At 39.9% G+C, this 16,918-nt stretch overlaps 1 protein-coding gene and 1 long non-coding RNA gene across 2 annotated transcripts; one reads left to right on the forward strand and one right to left on the reverse strand.

Moving 5' to 3' along the window:
* Positions 1 to 1,876: 1,876 nt before the first annotated feature.
* On the forward strand, positions 1,877 to 12,454 carry RpS20 (ribosomal protein S20). The gene is made up of 3 exons (XM_045770026.2): positions 1,877 to 2,033; positions 7,775 to 7,890; positions 12,179 to 12,454. The coding sequence occupies exons 2-3, from the start codon at positions 7,776 to 7,778 to the stop codon at positions 12,430 to 12,432; spliced, it is 369 nt and encodes a 122-aa protein (XP_045625982.1). The 5' UTR covers positions 1,877 to 2,033; position 7,775; the 3' UTR covers positions 12,433 to 12,454.
* LOC138359701 (uncharacterized) lies at positions 4,710 to 6,215 on the reverse strand. Its single transcript, XR_011226007.1, has 3 exons — positions 5,439 to 6,215; positions 5,169 to 5,297; positions 4,710 to 4,788 (listed from the first exon to the last, which is right to left on the reverse strand). It is a non-coding gene; the product is annotated as an uncharacterized lncRNA (long non-coding RNA).
* Positions 12,455 to 16,918: the final 4,464 nt, after the last annotated feature.

Consider the following 16,918-nt stretch of genomic DNA (forward strand, 5'->3'; position numbering starts at 1 on the left):
CATGAATATCCCGTAAATACTGCTCTCGTAATATTATTCAGGGGGGTGGGGGAACTATCAAGTGAAAGCGCCAAGCCATTACGATTATATATCACTCGGAAGGGGTCAGGATACGGATTTGGGATGGAACGGGGGAAAGGAATTTTGCCCAACCTTTTGGGCGGTCGGGGATTGAACGCGGACCTGTAGGAAATGAGACCGTCGCTCTACCGTCCAACCCAAGTGGTTATAAGCGTAATATTATTAAAACAACAATTTATGCATATAATAACAGCATTTCACACTAAAAATACTTGTATATATTGAAATTTGGTAGTGAATTCCAATCTAGGAATCTCCTATGACTAAACTGTACTTTTTAATCATTTTTATGTACTTACTACTTATTATTAAATTATTAAGTACTTATTATAATAATTAAATAAATTATTTTATTTAATATTTAAATTAAATGATAAAATAATAGGTAATAATAAATCATTGTGTAGGGGGACAGGCAGCCAGTGTATATATACATGTTAGGCTTATACCAAGGTGCCACAAAGGTGCCAAATTAAAGACTGGGTGCTGCCGGGGCGGGCCCAAGGGCTGCTGGCGGCCCTGGCCAGGCTGAACTTCCGCGCCCTTATAATCACCATTGTTTAATAATCTTCACAGGGAGAAACAACTGTAAATATAGGAATAGTTTATTACAACATACACGGTAAAGAAAACAGCTCGGAAACTAAGGAAATAAAGCTGCTGAAAAAACATTAAAGTCCACTTCAAGTTCAAGTATGTTTATTGAGACAATAAAAAAATACATCTCAAAGGGATAGAGTAGCTTAGGCTATTTCTACCCCCCCCCCCTCTACGTCAAGTCCCTCAAGGGGCGCACAAATTCAGTGAGTACAAATACACAAATCACAATACAAGATTCCCATTTAACATAGCAGGTTAAAATAGGAAGCCCAGCATATAAGTGTTGCAAGAGAGCTACAAGTTACAAGGGAACAAGTGATATATATATATATATATATATATATATATATATATATATATATATATATATATATATATATATATATATATATATATATATATATATATATATATATATATATATATATATATATATATATATATATATATATATATATATATATATATATAATATGTGTGTGTGTGTGTGTATGTATGTGCAGAAATAATATTAATAAAACAATTAACATAGTGAATTGATAGGATAGATAAAGACAGACTATTTAACTCAAGGGGCATACACACACACTAGGGAACACAGGTGGAAACTAAGTACCCAAATGAGCCATAGAGACATAGTATATTTTTTTCAGCGTCAGAGAAGTTGACAAATGGAATGCATTAGGAACTGATGATGTACTAGGGGGCAGACTCTATACACAGTTTCAAAAGAAGATATGATAGAGCACAATTGGTTCAGGAACCTATACATCAATTGATTGACAGTTGAGAGGCGGGACCAAAGAGCAAGAGCTCAATCCCCGCAAGCACAACTAGGTGAGTACAATGTAGAACTGAGAACAGGAGGTGCCTAATCACCTACAGGATTAACCCGTGGAGCCGCTTACCTGCCATAGCCGTAAATGCCAAAACTCTGTTGAATATTAAAATTCAGCTGGACAAAAATTATCAGGTCAAATGAGTGTACTTTTGATAAGCCGCCGGCTTCCTTAAGTGTCCCTCAGGTAAATTAAGGTAAAGGATAAGTTTCAAATAAACCGCGTAACGGCGTCCGCGATCATTCAGAAAAACTATAGTAATTCAGTAAAATATTTTTAATTTGCAAAACTGCCTATAAATTATATAAATAAGATTATAAAAATCCAATGAAATATTAAAATTTCGTGTTGGCTAAGGGTAAAAATAAATTATAATGTGTGTAATATAAATATTAAATGTTAGTGTTGAGGGGAGGAGCTTGTGTTGGTCTTTACCAAGCTGAGAGCGACCCAGCAACACAACTCCGGTTCAGCGCTGATTTTATCCAATTATCTCGACCGGAAAACCAGCAGGTAAGTTCATTTACTAGGCCAGTACTAGGAGCCAGTGATGGTTGTAGCAGGTGGTGGCGCGGCAGGCCGCCAGGGCCAGCTGGTAGATGGTATAGGTGCCAAGATATGGTGGAGCCACAACACGTGTGGGCGCCATGGCTCCCATAAGCCTTAATTTTATTTACACTTCAGATTCAAATCATTAATCTTTTTTTAAGTTTGTTCATGTTTACATGCGCACCGAGTAATTCTTAATTTGTTGTATTAAGGTGCCATATTTAATTAGCTTGTTGGGTGAAGCTAGAGCAGGGAACATTACCCTAGGGTAGGCCTAGGGGGCATGTAGGGTGAAGATAGACCAGGTACATTACCCTAGGGTAGGCCTAGGGGGCCACACTGAACCTGAATGGTACTAGAGAACAAGAGACTGGTACACTACTCTCACACACTACAAATGTTTATTTTTGCTAGGTTTGTTTGGCGAGGCGGCTCGAGGGCCTCCTGGCACCACTCGGTGTGTACACACATTGGCTCTTTAATACAATTGTATTATATAAGCTGTATACGTCAGTTGGTTAGGCCACGATGGGTTACGTGGGTTTTAAAATCTGTTGATGAACCGTGTTGAGTACGATGTGACTTGCTGTGTCTTCAGGTTGGGGTGAAGGTATGCCAGGTTATGCCTGCAGGTTGGGGTGAAAGTATGCCAGGTTATGCCTGCAGGTTGGGGGGTGAGGGTATGCCAGGTTATGCCTGCAAGGTAAGTAGGTTTAAAGAATCAAAAGTTATTCCTTAACCCATAACATAACATAGCCACCAAAACTTGGTAATATATCTTTAATGTACACTGAAACACTCGAGTGCTCCCACATCAATTATGCTCATCAGTTCCACAAATCAATGACCTTATTTCCAAACCAGTAACTAAACTACCCAATTGTTTCCTAAATCTAAACTTACCCAATGTACAGTACTGTATATGCATTGTTTGTTCTATTTTATGTTGACATCTTTAACACCTTATTAAGTACTTACCTGGAACACTATGTGTGCTAGTAGCTGTTCAAGAATGTAAGAACTCTTGTATATATAATAAATAGAAAAATGTATTGAGAAAATTAGTAGGAGCCGCCATTCTCTTGGCTGCTGCTTGTTTTCTCATTAATACATACCGTTAATGTGATTTCATTGTGCATCTTAACGAGAAGCATTGGAGATATAACTACAGTACTGACAAATGGGGGAAAACATGTGAAACCCTGATTGGGAGTCTGTAGGCATCTTGGGACCCCTAGAGGATTCAATGGAATCTAGGGTCATAAGGGATACACATTTCTTATCTGCTTGCCATAGAGTTGGCACACTGTATGAGGTGAATTACTAGGTATTTCTCTGCTTTGAATGTCTAAACCATGTTTTCTTGCATAACCACTGCACTGTGCACCTGGTTTCGACAAAAACTAAATAGTACAATTGTCCAGGGCATATTTTTGGTTTTATAAATGTTCAGATAAAGTTAATGTCAATGTTTCCAACTTAACTACTTCTATTTCAAAATGGTGGTGAAAATATTAAACATTAAAATATAGCCTAATTAAAAAAAAATAGTACAACTCACAAGAGCTCCTTAGGGCACTATGCGCAGTACAGTGGTTAAATTGGCACAACACTGGGATCTCTGTTATTTGCAATATATATATAGATTATTTAGATTTAGGTTTAAGCAGCAATATTTGCAAATTTGTTGATATGAAAATCGAGATAGCGTAGTTTACCGACTGTGTGGCCACCTGTTATTGCCTGCATTCACCATACCAGCTCAGTGGTTCTCTATGGTGAACACAAATGTAGATACTTGTATATAATGTGTGTATTAGTTTAATAACAGCAAAAGGATTATGTTGGGAGGAGCCATTTGGGTGACAGAGGTGGCGTCGTCTGCATGACTTGTTTAGCTGTGTAGAGGGTGGCCACTATGCTCTTTGGGCACCCTACAAGCTTAGGTGTACAGCTATGGTGCACACAACATGTAGATACTTGTACAGTATATAATGTGTGTATATAGTGTAATAACACCACAAACAGTATTGTTGGGGGAGAAATTTTAGTGTGCCTGACCTTGAATGAGTGAGGGAGGCAGCCGCCAGCTGACTGTGTAGCGACGTCTCATAATGCCTGAACTAACTATATCAGTTTAGTTGTACAGTTGTGGTGAACAAAACATGTAGATACTTATATATAATGTGTGTATAGTGTAATAACAGCAAAACTATTTGTTTATTGTTTTATGAACGTAATAATTGATTCACGAATATGAACACCATACTTTTGAGTATAACGATGATTTACACATGTTATTATATAAATCTATCACACTACATACTATTGAATATTACTGCAAAAAAAAAAAAAAATTAGGTAACAATATCTTTGTGGCAACTCCCACCTGACAGCTCTGGTGATGCTGATCGCCTCTGACGACTGCTCTGTCAACTCCCACATTTTGCCAGACTTCCTCGGCCTATTGCGCCCAAAATATGCCACCTATGATTTTTTTTATTCCGTGCTCAGGGAACACAAATTAACATTTTTAGAAGACTAAAAAAATGTTATAAATTTTTTCTTGTGCACAGTGGTGTAAAATCTCCTCAGGTCCCCTTAGTAGCTTAAGGGGGCGATAGTTAGGGTTCATAAAAGTTGTTCTAGTGCAATGAAAATTTATTGACGTGTTACACGTGAAGAGCGCTGCAAGTGGTCCAAGTTTCAGCATCGCAGCCTAAATAGAGAGGGAGAAAAAAAAAAAAAACTTTTTTTAACCATTTTTTTACATGTTTTAAAGTTGATATAACAAATACAAATATCAACTGATATTATTTCTATGATACTCAGCTATCACAATACTATATAATAAAGGTTGTCTAGTGGCATTATTATCCCAAACCTATTTAGTGCAATAATACAAATTTTCAAAGTTCACCCAAAAAATTATGCAACAAAATGATGTTTATAAATATATATAAAATCAATAAATGATCTTAGGGGAAATATATAACTTGAGTTTTTAGAGGCACAGACTCTACATATAATGTGCAAGTTCCATGTAAATTGAATAATAAATAAAAAAGTTATTCAACCATATAGTTGCAAATTAGTTACCTGTAAAAAATGAAGGTCAAAGTTCAGCCACCTTTGGCTGAGGTTGATGAACTACCAATTTCAATCAAAATTACCACCCTTGTAGATTGGCATTCCTTCAGTAAGGTGTGTAAGTTCCATGAAGATCGCCTGATAAAAAAAAAAAAAAAAAATTATTAAAAAAAAAAAATAAAAAAAAAAAATAAAAAAAAATAAAAAAAAAGACAGCAGCTTTATATTTACAATTATTTATGATATAGTATCAAGATATAAAACATAATACATACTAACCTAATATAATTGGTCTGAAATATGCAACATCTTGCAACATCAAGAGGGAGAACGTCTTGAGTTGCAGGTCTAAGATCTTGAGTGGCAGGTGCCGCAGGTGGTGTGGCAGGTGCCGCAGGTGGTGTGGCAGGTGCAGCAGGAGGTGTGGCAGGTGCCACAGAGGTGTGGCAGGTGCCACAGGAGGTGTGGGTGCCTGGGTGTGAGGCGAGGTAGTGTGTTGTGGGGGCGGGAGGCTGCCCTCTCTCTTCACTCAAGGGAACTCTTGTTTTGCCTCAGTGTGGCTTTACGCTCCTTCTTTACTTGGCTAACGCGTAGAGCTCTTGCCTTTAGAGCCTTCTTCTTGTCCGATACTATATCCATTGTGCAATATATGCAAGAAAATACGATCTGTGCGAGCGCGTCAGGCATGCGACCGCCGGCACAGACACTGAGAGGGTGACTAAGCCAGAGTAATCGGATTATAGCCCCTCCCTCTCACAGAAGACAGTTGCCAGCGAGTGTGTTTATAATTTGTATATGCATAACAAGATATTCTCCACTCTATTGCGAAATACTAGACGCTTACAACGTATGACGCATCACCCTACGGCGCACCCGAGCCGCGAGGACCAGATTTCGGGCAATTGCGGCTGGAAAATTTGCTCTAATTACGTTATTTATTATCATAACATTAAACGGTTTGCACCACGGTGTTGCCAGAACGTTGTAGTATTTTTATAAATTTTTCGTGTTTGGCCGAATTTTTTCGGCCAAACAATTATAACGCCACCTTAAGGGTTGAAGTATCAACACAAGACAGAACACAAAACAATGTGTATAAATTTGATAAGTTTAGATTTAGGAAAGACTTGGGTAAATACTGGTTCGGTAACAGGGCTGTTGATTTGTGGAACAAATTACCACGTAACGTGGTGGAGGTGGGGTCCCTCGATTGTTTGAAACGTGGGTTGGACATGTATATGAATGGGATTGGGTGGTTACAGGAGATATCTCATATGGGCCAACAGGCCTTCTGCAGTTACCTTTATTCTTATGTTCTTAACACTTATTCGACCACACACGCCTCTATGCAAGACGCTGCAGACTGGTCTCCAGTGTCCTCTTTTACAGAGGCATGGATACTTATTGAGCGCTGGATTATGTACTGTGCACACATTACTTGAATCGATGCAGGAATGCTAGTACTTTTATAATATTTAATTTTAAATTCTAAAGGTTGATTAAACAACAGTATGTGGTAAGCCTAGGCCTGCTTCTTCCAAATTTGTGTTATGCTCAGTGGCCAAAATTAGCAGTGTCAAGTCAGCAGGCCACATAACTCCAAAGTTTGACTAATATGGGCACATATCCCCAAAAATCAAACGTGGTCATTTGTTTGTACATGGCACAGAAGACAAGTATCAGTAGTCACATTCACCAAAATCATAAAGGTTTTCATATTTACTACAGTGTTAGGAAAGAACAAGACATTGTATGGTTAAGGGGTACATCCCATAAGTGGTCTGTTCCTTTGTGTAAAGTCCTGGTGTATATGACACTTAAACTGATGTCAAGCTATGCTGTATTTGCAGTTGCACATGGACAACGAGCTACATCAATAGTTCGTATTGAAAATATTCATGTCATACTTAATGTTAGAACTGGGGATACACCCATTAGTCACAAAAGTCTAAACCGTCATCCGAGAACCATTATTTAAAATCCCATAGGTAATCCTGCAATAACATACGCGCGCGTGTGTGTGTAGGGTTAACGAACTGCAAAACAATATACTGTATTAAAATAAGCCTCCTTGTTCCAAATACAGAACCTCAAAACCCCCAACATTCATCATAGGATATAATGGTTGAGCACTACCTATAAGTGTAAGCAGCACAGTGGTTTCATACTCAGCTGTGTTAAATATGGGGCTGTAAAATTTGTGTATGTTAGGATATTTGACAGGATAGTACCAATATCCTGCTACTACATAATAAAAGCTGGAGAGTTTGTAGATTCCCAGCATACATTTTCAAAATTCTATAGTGTATAGTACCTAAGTGCTATATTGTACATTACAGCTTTCAGGGCTTGCTTTCTTATGGCAATTGGTGGCTTTTTCTGTTGCACATTTCCTTAATTCTAAACTCTTGCAGAAATTAACGAAAAAAGGTATTAAATTTACTCTTGGAACTTTACTGATGGTAAAGTACAAACCAGTAATACTCTCATTAATGTCTGGCTCATTCTTCATCTGTTTTGGACTACTGTACTAAAATATGCAATATCATTAGGCATGTAAAATTTATATTCATGTTGCATTATTTTTCTGAAAATAATTTTTGTATCATTACTAGGATGGCTTCAATGTACGATAAAGGTGACATGAAGGGGGGGATGATGGATGATGGAGCCCCCATCCATCGCATCCGCATCACACTCACGTCCAGCAATGTCAAATCACTTGAGAAAGGTGGGTTGGTTACTGCATGTCCTCCAGCCAGTCTCTCTAGCTTCATGTAACAGGGACCACTTCCTGTGATCTTGAATTTCCCTTTAACCTACATAATATTACATAAAAATAGTAATAATATATGTATAATAAAATAGTACTTTAACTAACAATATAACTACTATATAATGCAATACTAAAACTATTTACTTAAATTGGTAATACCTGCACTTGTTCCACTTGCCACACCCCCAGGTACTTTAAACGTTGTTGGAAAAGAAACACTATTGGTATGAACTCTCTTCACTGCAAAGAAGCCCCCACCCCCTTACACTTGAGTACACCCACTCTCTGGAGTGGGTGAGAAGCTATTAGCTTCTCACTGGCAAGGGCGTTATCAACTTTAGTCCATCTCCACTTCTAACTTTCTCTCTGGATCTTTCTCATTTTTATTCATGGGGATACTAATTAATTTTGACCTGATTCTAACAAGTGTTGGGTTTAGCATACCCACCATTGTTCCCCTCTGCAGGAGGCTGGGGAGTGGCACACCCCTCCAGCCCTTGCCTACTCTGCTGCCCTAGTGTTAGTCTCTAAATTGTGTACCTACCTTACCTTACAAGTCTCCCCCACTTATTAACCTGTCAAATGTAAACTTTTAAACACTGAGAGAAGTTAGTTTATTACTATTGCATGTGGTATTTTAAGATTAACTATACATAACCTTTTTTGTCAATTTTTAAACACTTCAATGACCAGTTTGCCTGTTAAAGTAATATGAACATGTGAAAAAGATCATTGGCTTGAGTTGGCATGGAAAGGCAGTATCTAGTCTGTCAGTACAGGTAATATATATTTATAGTACTAATCAAGTGCACTTCTCGCACTATTCAATAAGAATACAGAAAGCTGCAAAAGGTCATAATGACCTATGGTAGGCAGCTCCTATTTATTGTAAAACTCAACCCATAACCTAAACTTTAAAATATTTAGTGACCTGCTGGCATTTGTTAGCTAGTAACATGTTCACAGCTTGTATCTGAATCTAAACTTGGCCAATTTGTCCATTTCTGTGGATATCAAAATATCCATATTTTGAACCATTAATATTTCCTTTGTTATATTTTCTTTTGCTATATCAGTTCTCCCTGTACTTCCTCCCTCAAAGGTCTACTCTTGTCGGTGTGAACAGGGCTCTCGTAACAACTCTTTGGCCTGGTGGGGAATTATCTTGGCACCCTTTCCATGATCCATGCACTGTTTGGCCTCGATTTTTTATCATATAAGCACCTTATTGACTGGAAAACTGTGTTGCTTTTAGTCCCCCAATTGGTCTGGTGCACACATTTTGCAGCCCCTTCTAAAGAGGCAGCCAGTCACCTAACTGCTTTGTCCTGCACTAGTGTGATCCCAGTTCATGTCTCCAAAAATGAGATGAATTGTATTTCCTGAGTAGGGATTCCTTATTTTAATTTATCTGTAGACTTTCATTCTGCAATATGTGACCATTGGCAAGGTTGTAGGTCTGGCATAAGATATCAAACTGTGCACTTTGATGATCTTGCTACTTGGGCTTCCCACCTACCACCATAATGGACAGTGGGAAATGGTTGTGGTTTGGCTGTGTATCAGCCGCATATTAACTCATGGATACTTTTGGAAACTGTCCTGCTCCTTGTTGACCGAACCCCATTGTCCCAATTAGTCTTACACCTTGTATGTCCTGATTTTCAGGTTGATGAGATATCTTGCTTTCAAAGTCATTTGTTTAATTGGTGAATCCAGTACCTTTGATGTTCAACTTTTGTCCCTTTGTTCTGGTATTGGCATCCTGAGGGATATTTAGTATCTTTTGAACATCCAGTGACATACATGGTGGCATAGTCTTCCTGGCTCGGCACCTTCTTTTTGATCATTACTTACTTACCCCTTTTTTTTGCCTCTTAAATACAAGTTAAGCTTTCTTTGCATACTTTAAAGCTACACTTGTCCATTATATAAATTGTAAATAACATTGCAGTGAATGAGTTTTAGAAAAGTTACCAAAAGGAAAACAGGTTAAATTGCATGTGTAGATTAGACATCACTAGGCTTAGGTGGTGGGAGTGTCCAATGCCAACAGCTGTGACCCAGTTATTGTGATTATACAATAGATGAATTTTAGAGCACATTTAAAAATAATGTTCATACTCGGGGAAACTATTCTTAATTATTAAATTTAAATTTATGAACATTATATTAAAGGCTCTTAATTGAGAAAAAATGCACGTCTTTTATAAGCGAATTATCGTAGAAACTTTTAAATTCCTTAAAATGAGAATGGCATGGGAAGTAGACAAATAATGTCAATATGTCTGCTGTTACACAAGCAGACTAGAATAGTTACTAGAGAAATTTTTATAATAAACTAATAAACCTTTGAGGTGCACACATCCTTGTGTGCACCTCAAAGGTTTGGACCACCAAGCCTTGACAAAGTATGTTCAGAACTTGTTTTAGGGTTGCTTATACTGTGCATAATCGGTCCATTGATGCTAAAAAATAATCTTGTAAGGTGATTTCAGGGTGGCTTACTTTTTGGCTACAGTATATAGGTACAGGTATATAATTCAGAAACCTCGGTATTTTAGGACAATAAATGAGGAATGGTTAAATGTTTACACTTTGGTAAATTCTGCAACTACTCTATGAACTGAAATGCATATACAGGTACAGTACTGTACTGTACCATTTTTTATTCGTCTTTAGAACTTCATTTCGGTTTACTGCTGGGTGCAAGGCGATGGGATGGGTTGTAAAAGTGCTAAGTTAAACAGTAGAGCACAGTGCTGAGATCCCCCCCCCCCCTTCCTTGGAGGGGAAGGGGGGTGGTACTGTAATAATGGTTTTTAAATAGGTAATAAACCCTCAGCTTTAAACTAGTTAAATTTGTGTAACATTAATTGTGGGAGAAATAATTAATGAGATCATTTACAAATGACTTTTGTACATTTGTCACATTAGCAGTGGAGCAAGGACTGTGCCCTGAGGTACATCTCTGTACCTTGGACTCTTCTGTGCTTGGAATAGTCTTTACCTCTATTCCTGCAATTTGGTACCACTGTGCCAAATGCTTGTACTATATTTTATTTGATCAACTGTTGCTCTTTTGTGTTCTGTTTAACAAAATTTAATATCCAGTGTCCTACTTTACCTGTTATATCTATTGATCTCATTTTATGGACTATCACTCCGTGGTCGCATTTATCAAATGCCTTTGCAAAGTCTGTATACCACATCTACATTCTGTTTTTCCTCTTAATACCTCAAGTGATTGTCATATTGTTCGAGTAGTTGCGAGAGGCATGATCTGCTCTAAATCCATGTTGGTCTGGATTGTGGAGGTCATTGGTTACTGAAGCTGCTGATCACACTACCCAACCCATGTACCATACACTACCTGTTTTATGGCTGACAGACCAACAACAGTATAAATATCTTGACCCATGCCTCATTCTATGTATTCCTGCATTACATAGATGGACTCATGAGCATCTGCCCTTGATATATATCTCATTCTGGGCATATCTTCATTTATTTTACAGCTTCACTCCATGAGCTGTCTAGATTCTAGTGAAAGGTGCTAATGTAGAATTCATCCCTTTGTCTCCAGTAAGGGTTTTCAATCCAATGGCGATTTGAGCACAGGAGGATATAGCAAATAAGTGGTGAAATGTAATGATTAAGTTAGCAGTTGTCCACTATTTCTAAAAAATTCTTGCTTCTGCATTCCTAATTTTATTCAACTATAATTAGTCACCTACAGTGGAAACTTATTTAAACCTAGACATTTGTTCCAATATATGCCTTCCATTCTGTTAGATTTTGTAAGTCTCGTAGTTGCTGTTTAAACCCCCCCACCCTTTTAAATTTCCTCATACCAAAATTACCCTTTCTCCATATCTAATTTTGTCTATACATGTACATATCTTTATTTAGTATTTAAAGTGTTTATATTCAGTGATAAATGGGTGGACTACTATACAAAGTGTATTGCTACCTTGGAATGTTAACCCTTTGGTGTTTGTTGCAGGCATAAAATGCAATAAAAGTTTATGGCTCCCACATTAGTGTTTTTTTGTGGTAGGAAAGGTTGTGTTTCCTGATGACTTATTGATTGGCAATAGTGAGAGACTGCTCCATTCCCTAGAGATAGAGTAGTCCTGTTGAGGTATGATTGAATCTGAGATAGTGTGGAAACAAATTATGCTAACCTAAGCTAAATGAGCGAAATGTTTCATCTTGTAATAAGACTTTCTTCTCCCAACAGTGTGCTCCGAGCTAGTGCGAGGAGCAAAGGACAAGCAGCTGAAGGTGAAGGGGCCAGTGCGCATGCCAACCAAAACACTGCGAATCACCACTCGTAAAACCCCCTGTGGAGAGGGTTCCAAGACCTGGGACCGTTTTCAGATGAGAATACACAAGCGTGTTATTGATCTGCACTCCCCTTCAGAAGTGGTGAAACAGATTACCAGCATCAGCATTGAGCCCGATGTGGATGTTGAAGTCACCATTGCAGAGTAAAGCCGATTAAAGAGTCGTACAACCTAATGTATCATTATCCTAAATTAGCAAGCCTCTGAAAGGGAAAGTTTACATACTCTCTTGCAGTGTTCATGTCTGCAGCAGCCATTCTGAGAATACATAATCCGTATAGTACACAAGAACAATCTTGTTATCCCCATCTGTCCTGTTCGTTGTCAGCGTGAGGGGGACTCTTTTTGGTTTTTGTTTATGTGCAAGAGTTTTAGATTCTTGTAAAGTCAGTATCACGCATATCGTTCAGGGCAGGTTCTTAACCAAATTTTCCCCGGAAAATTACCCGGGTTAAACCCGCCAAATTGTTTAACCTCCAGGTACCCATTCACTGTGCGAACAGATGCGTATAGTTAAGGATTAGCTCCTAGTTAATCCTTCCCGGCCAGGATCCGTAATTTTCCTTTTCCCCCCTACCTATTTTGTCTCATTCCTCTGCTGCTCGTATCTTTGTGAATAAATGGTACACAGTCTGTTCCATTTATCCCCCTAAATGTTCTGCATTCTTTTCCAGATCTTAAACATTTTGCCTGTGCACCTTTTGGGTGATTTTAAGTGCATGCCCTATTGGGTGATGATCGTGGCCGCCTTCTCAAACCTTTCGTCCTGTCCTTGTCTTCTGAATTCAGGTGAGCGAACCCATGTTGATGCACACATCTGCACTTTTCCTTTCTTCATCTTTCTCTCTCCTATATATTTATTTATTTATTAGAGATCACTTGGAGAATTCTTGATGACCTATAACAGTGACCATTTCCCCATCCTCGTATCCTTTTCTTTCCACTCGCCCATATCTTCCTAAGTGGCGGTTGGAATCTGTTCATCCTTCACGCTACTCTTGCTGACCTGTTTGATAATCTATCTCCCTTGGGCTCTCCTTCATGACGGCGTACCCTCAGCTCTGTTCCCTACTACCTCGCGGGGCACACAGAATTTGCTTCCCTGCTGGAATTTGAACCGTGCTCGGGCTGTAAGCGTGCAGCTTGAAAAAGACGCCGGCTCCGACACATGATTCCTCCTATTTGTTTCAGGAGGCGAGTGCAGTGGCCCGCAGGGCTGCACTCGCTAAGCGCGAGCTGGAAATCGTGTGTCTACCCTTACAGTTGACACCGCTTTCACTCAGATCTTTAAGAAAATCCTAAAGCTAGCAGGGAAGTTTGTTCCAGGTATTTCACCTATCCTTCACCTTCATGGTTCTGTCGTAGCGGATCCGGTGACGGTTGTAAATGAATTGGGTTCTCACTTTTAGACTTAGTTCAGGTTCTCATCTTCTTAATTTTCTTGCTCGTGAGCCCTTTATTGAATCTCGTCCTTTAGACTTTTGCACCCATCTATTGTGCTAAGCTTTTGGGGTTGATTTTTGACACTCGTTTGTCTTGGTCACAAAACAAACAACAAAACGCATAATTCGGGCTATATCAAAGTTATCAGATTCAATCGAGGAACAGTAGGAAAGTAAGAAATAGGATCGGTCTGAAAATCTGGACATTCTGAAAGGTGGTGCACGACTGTAAAGAGGGACAATGCAGTATTGACGGTTAGGAGCAGGGTAGTGTTTGGTCAATACGTAACATCTTCAAAGCGGTTTATTAATATTAGTTGGAGGAGGAAGGGCCTGGAAACAGATTACCTTTAAGAGTGCACAGGTTTTTACCTAGCACACATGCACAAAAAAACCAACCTGCCAGTGGTCTCAGATTGAGGAATGAACGGTTATATACTAATCTGAACAAGGAACGCCTTTCAGGGAAACTGGACAAGCACGGACTGCCTCCTTAGCATTAATACCAATAAGGCTAGAGGTAAAAGCTACTAGAGATAGTCAATATTAGATTTCTACTACCATAGGGTTAAATGACAAATGCCATGAGGGTACTGAGTCAACCACAATGACAAAAGTACTGACATCGGGAAGGCAGTTGACAAGTGTATACAAAATTACATAATGTTCAGCAGTGAAAATGCTAGTCTCCGGAGGCAGGAGAGAGGTGTTAGGAAAGACAAGTGTTGCCAAAATTAGAACTATCTTTGAATACGGCAATGAAATGCGAGTGCGAAAATGTGTTTGAGAAGTTTCAGAACTATAGGGTTGATAAGTCTTTATCGTGTTGGGCAAGGTCTTGCAAAACATGTGCGATTGGGGGGGGGGGGGAGAAGGGAAAGAAGGTTAGGTTGGAATGACATGAAGATATATATTGCAAGTAAGACATCTGTACAGAAAATGTTAGGTGGTAAAAGAGCCCACACGAAGTGTAACAGTTAATGTACAACATAAGCGCGTGAGGGTGTTGCAAGGTCACGAAGGTAGTAACTGTCACGACAATCCTATACAAAAATGATACCTATTTCCAGACAAAAGGAGTACAAGCTCAGGGTAGTATTATAGACTGTGGGTTGGTTGGTGTTGTCGTCGTTGATCCTTCTCTACGGACAACCCAACCCACAACTAGGTAGAGTGCTTATACTAGGAGATCACCCTTGGCGCTTCTGGCTCCTGGAGAGGGGCTCAACGTCACACGTTTAGGGGATGCGGCTCCAACACTTAGCCTCGTTGTCACGTGCACACACCCACTCGAGCCGCTGCGACTCCCCACTCTCTCCTTATGAGATATGATCTCCTCAATCCCCTATGACTTACTAGTATTACCTCCTACCCTGTCCACAGCAGTGGTTCTTGGTTCTTTCTCTCTCCTTCTTTACTACCTCCTGGGAAGCCTCACTAGGACAAGGGCAAACACCAGCAAATTGTGACACATTTACTGGACAAAGCACATACACGATACATACACACATATAATAATAATGAATCCTATACTCTATGATATCACAATCAGGTTGCACTCCAACACCATCAGAACTCTATTATCAGCTTATCAAGTGGTATCCTATCTCCTGGTTCACCACCTGATACTATCAACCTCCTCAAGTTGATCAAGCCTACGTACACTGTTGCACCATCAGCAAGATAACATATATATAGAAAATCAGCATTTGAATGCAATAACATATACCAGTATAAATGTTCATTGATACTTCAGTATAAAAAAACTCCTTGACATAAGAATGCCAACAGTCACTCACCTCTCACTGCGTCTTGCACGCTAATGACAACCAAACACTATCAACTCCCTACTAGTACTCCACCAGAACTTCCCCTTCCACCTCTGGAAGTTCACAACCCTAATATCCTTAGGTTCTTCCGGGCTTCACTACCAGGATCCTCTGCAGCTCCTCCAGGCTGCTATCATGAAGTTTCCTTGTGCAACTACGGTGCTTCACCCTTCTGTTAGGTTCTTCCACAGCTCTCTTGGCTGCTACACCACCTCTACAGAAGCACGTGACACTCCTCTTCACTGCTGCTTCTCCTCACAGCTCGAGGTCCTCTGCTCCACTACCTTGGAGTCTCATCAGCTACATCATCTGCTGGCTTCGAAGTTCTCAGCAACTTCTTCCCCAAAGAACAAACCTGCAACCCATCGACACTCCAATAAAATGTTCCCCTTTAACACATAAACAAAAATAACCACACAATATGCTTGCCTCAAACCTCTATCTGTCCTCTACATACAGTGAGAGTGGACTCCCCCGTTTTGGGCGGGTCCATACTCCACCTCGCCTGGCGGCGGTCCTCACTCGCTGGGAGGGTCTTCCTCCATCCGGAGCCAGGCTCCCTCAGTCGTCCGCCAGCGCTCAGAGGGGACGGACGTCGCTCCGTGTTCCTCCCTCTCCACTCTCTTATTTCAGGCTTTCTGCCTTATTAAAATATGTCTAACTTATAAATAAACATCGCTACTGTCGCTGGGCACACGACCAACTACAAGCAATCACTATGAACTGGCGTTTATCGTGCTTACCACAGATTAATTGGTCGAGGGCGCTTTCCCTCTGACGGCGTCTGGTCAGGGCGCTCCACACAGCCCACAATAATGCTTCTGGGCGATTTAATATCTGCTCGTCGACCAGGACTTGAGACCACAACGTTCCCAGCTCGATTCCACAGCTGGTACGTCCGCACACTTCTCTTCTCTTAGAGATATATCACTAGGGGTTCCCTTCTGACGGGAGCTCAACGGAGCGCGGCTTCCCCCTGCGATGTCTGGCACTCAAGTGAGGTCAAGGTCCTCCAGAAGCGAGCCTCACGCCTCCAGCAAAATGTCCACATCTCCTAGCCAGTCATTTATCTATTTTCTTCTGCATTGCCCATAATCTCAAACTGTTACACATATCCAACCAACTATTTTACATATGCGTTATCACCTCAATACTTGCTAGACCTTCTAATCAGGTCAGGCTTGACGAATAACTCTCAATGAGGGAGACTCGTTTCTCCTGTAGGCTGAGATCATAACAGTAGTGGACGAATGAAAGGTACCAAAGCATGGTGCAGAGCATCAAGACGACGGTAACAACCAGTCACCTCTGGGACACCATGCGTATTTCTGAAGGTTGTACTAGAAAATAGTAGTTATGGAAT

Source organism: Procambarus clarkii, chromosome 92 (assembly GCF_040958095.1).
Source record: "Procambarus clarkii isolate CNS0578487 chromosome 92, FALCON_Pclarkii_2.0, whole genome shotgun sequence".
Lineage (NCBI taxonomy): Eukaryota > Metazoa > Arthropoda > Malacostraca > Decapoda > Cambaridae > Procambarus > Procambarus clarkii.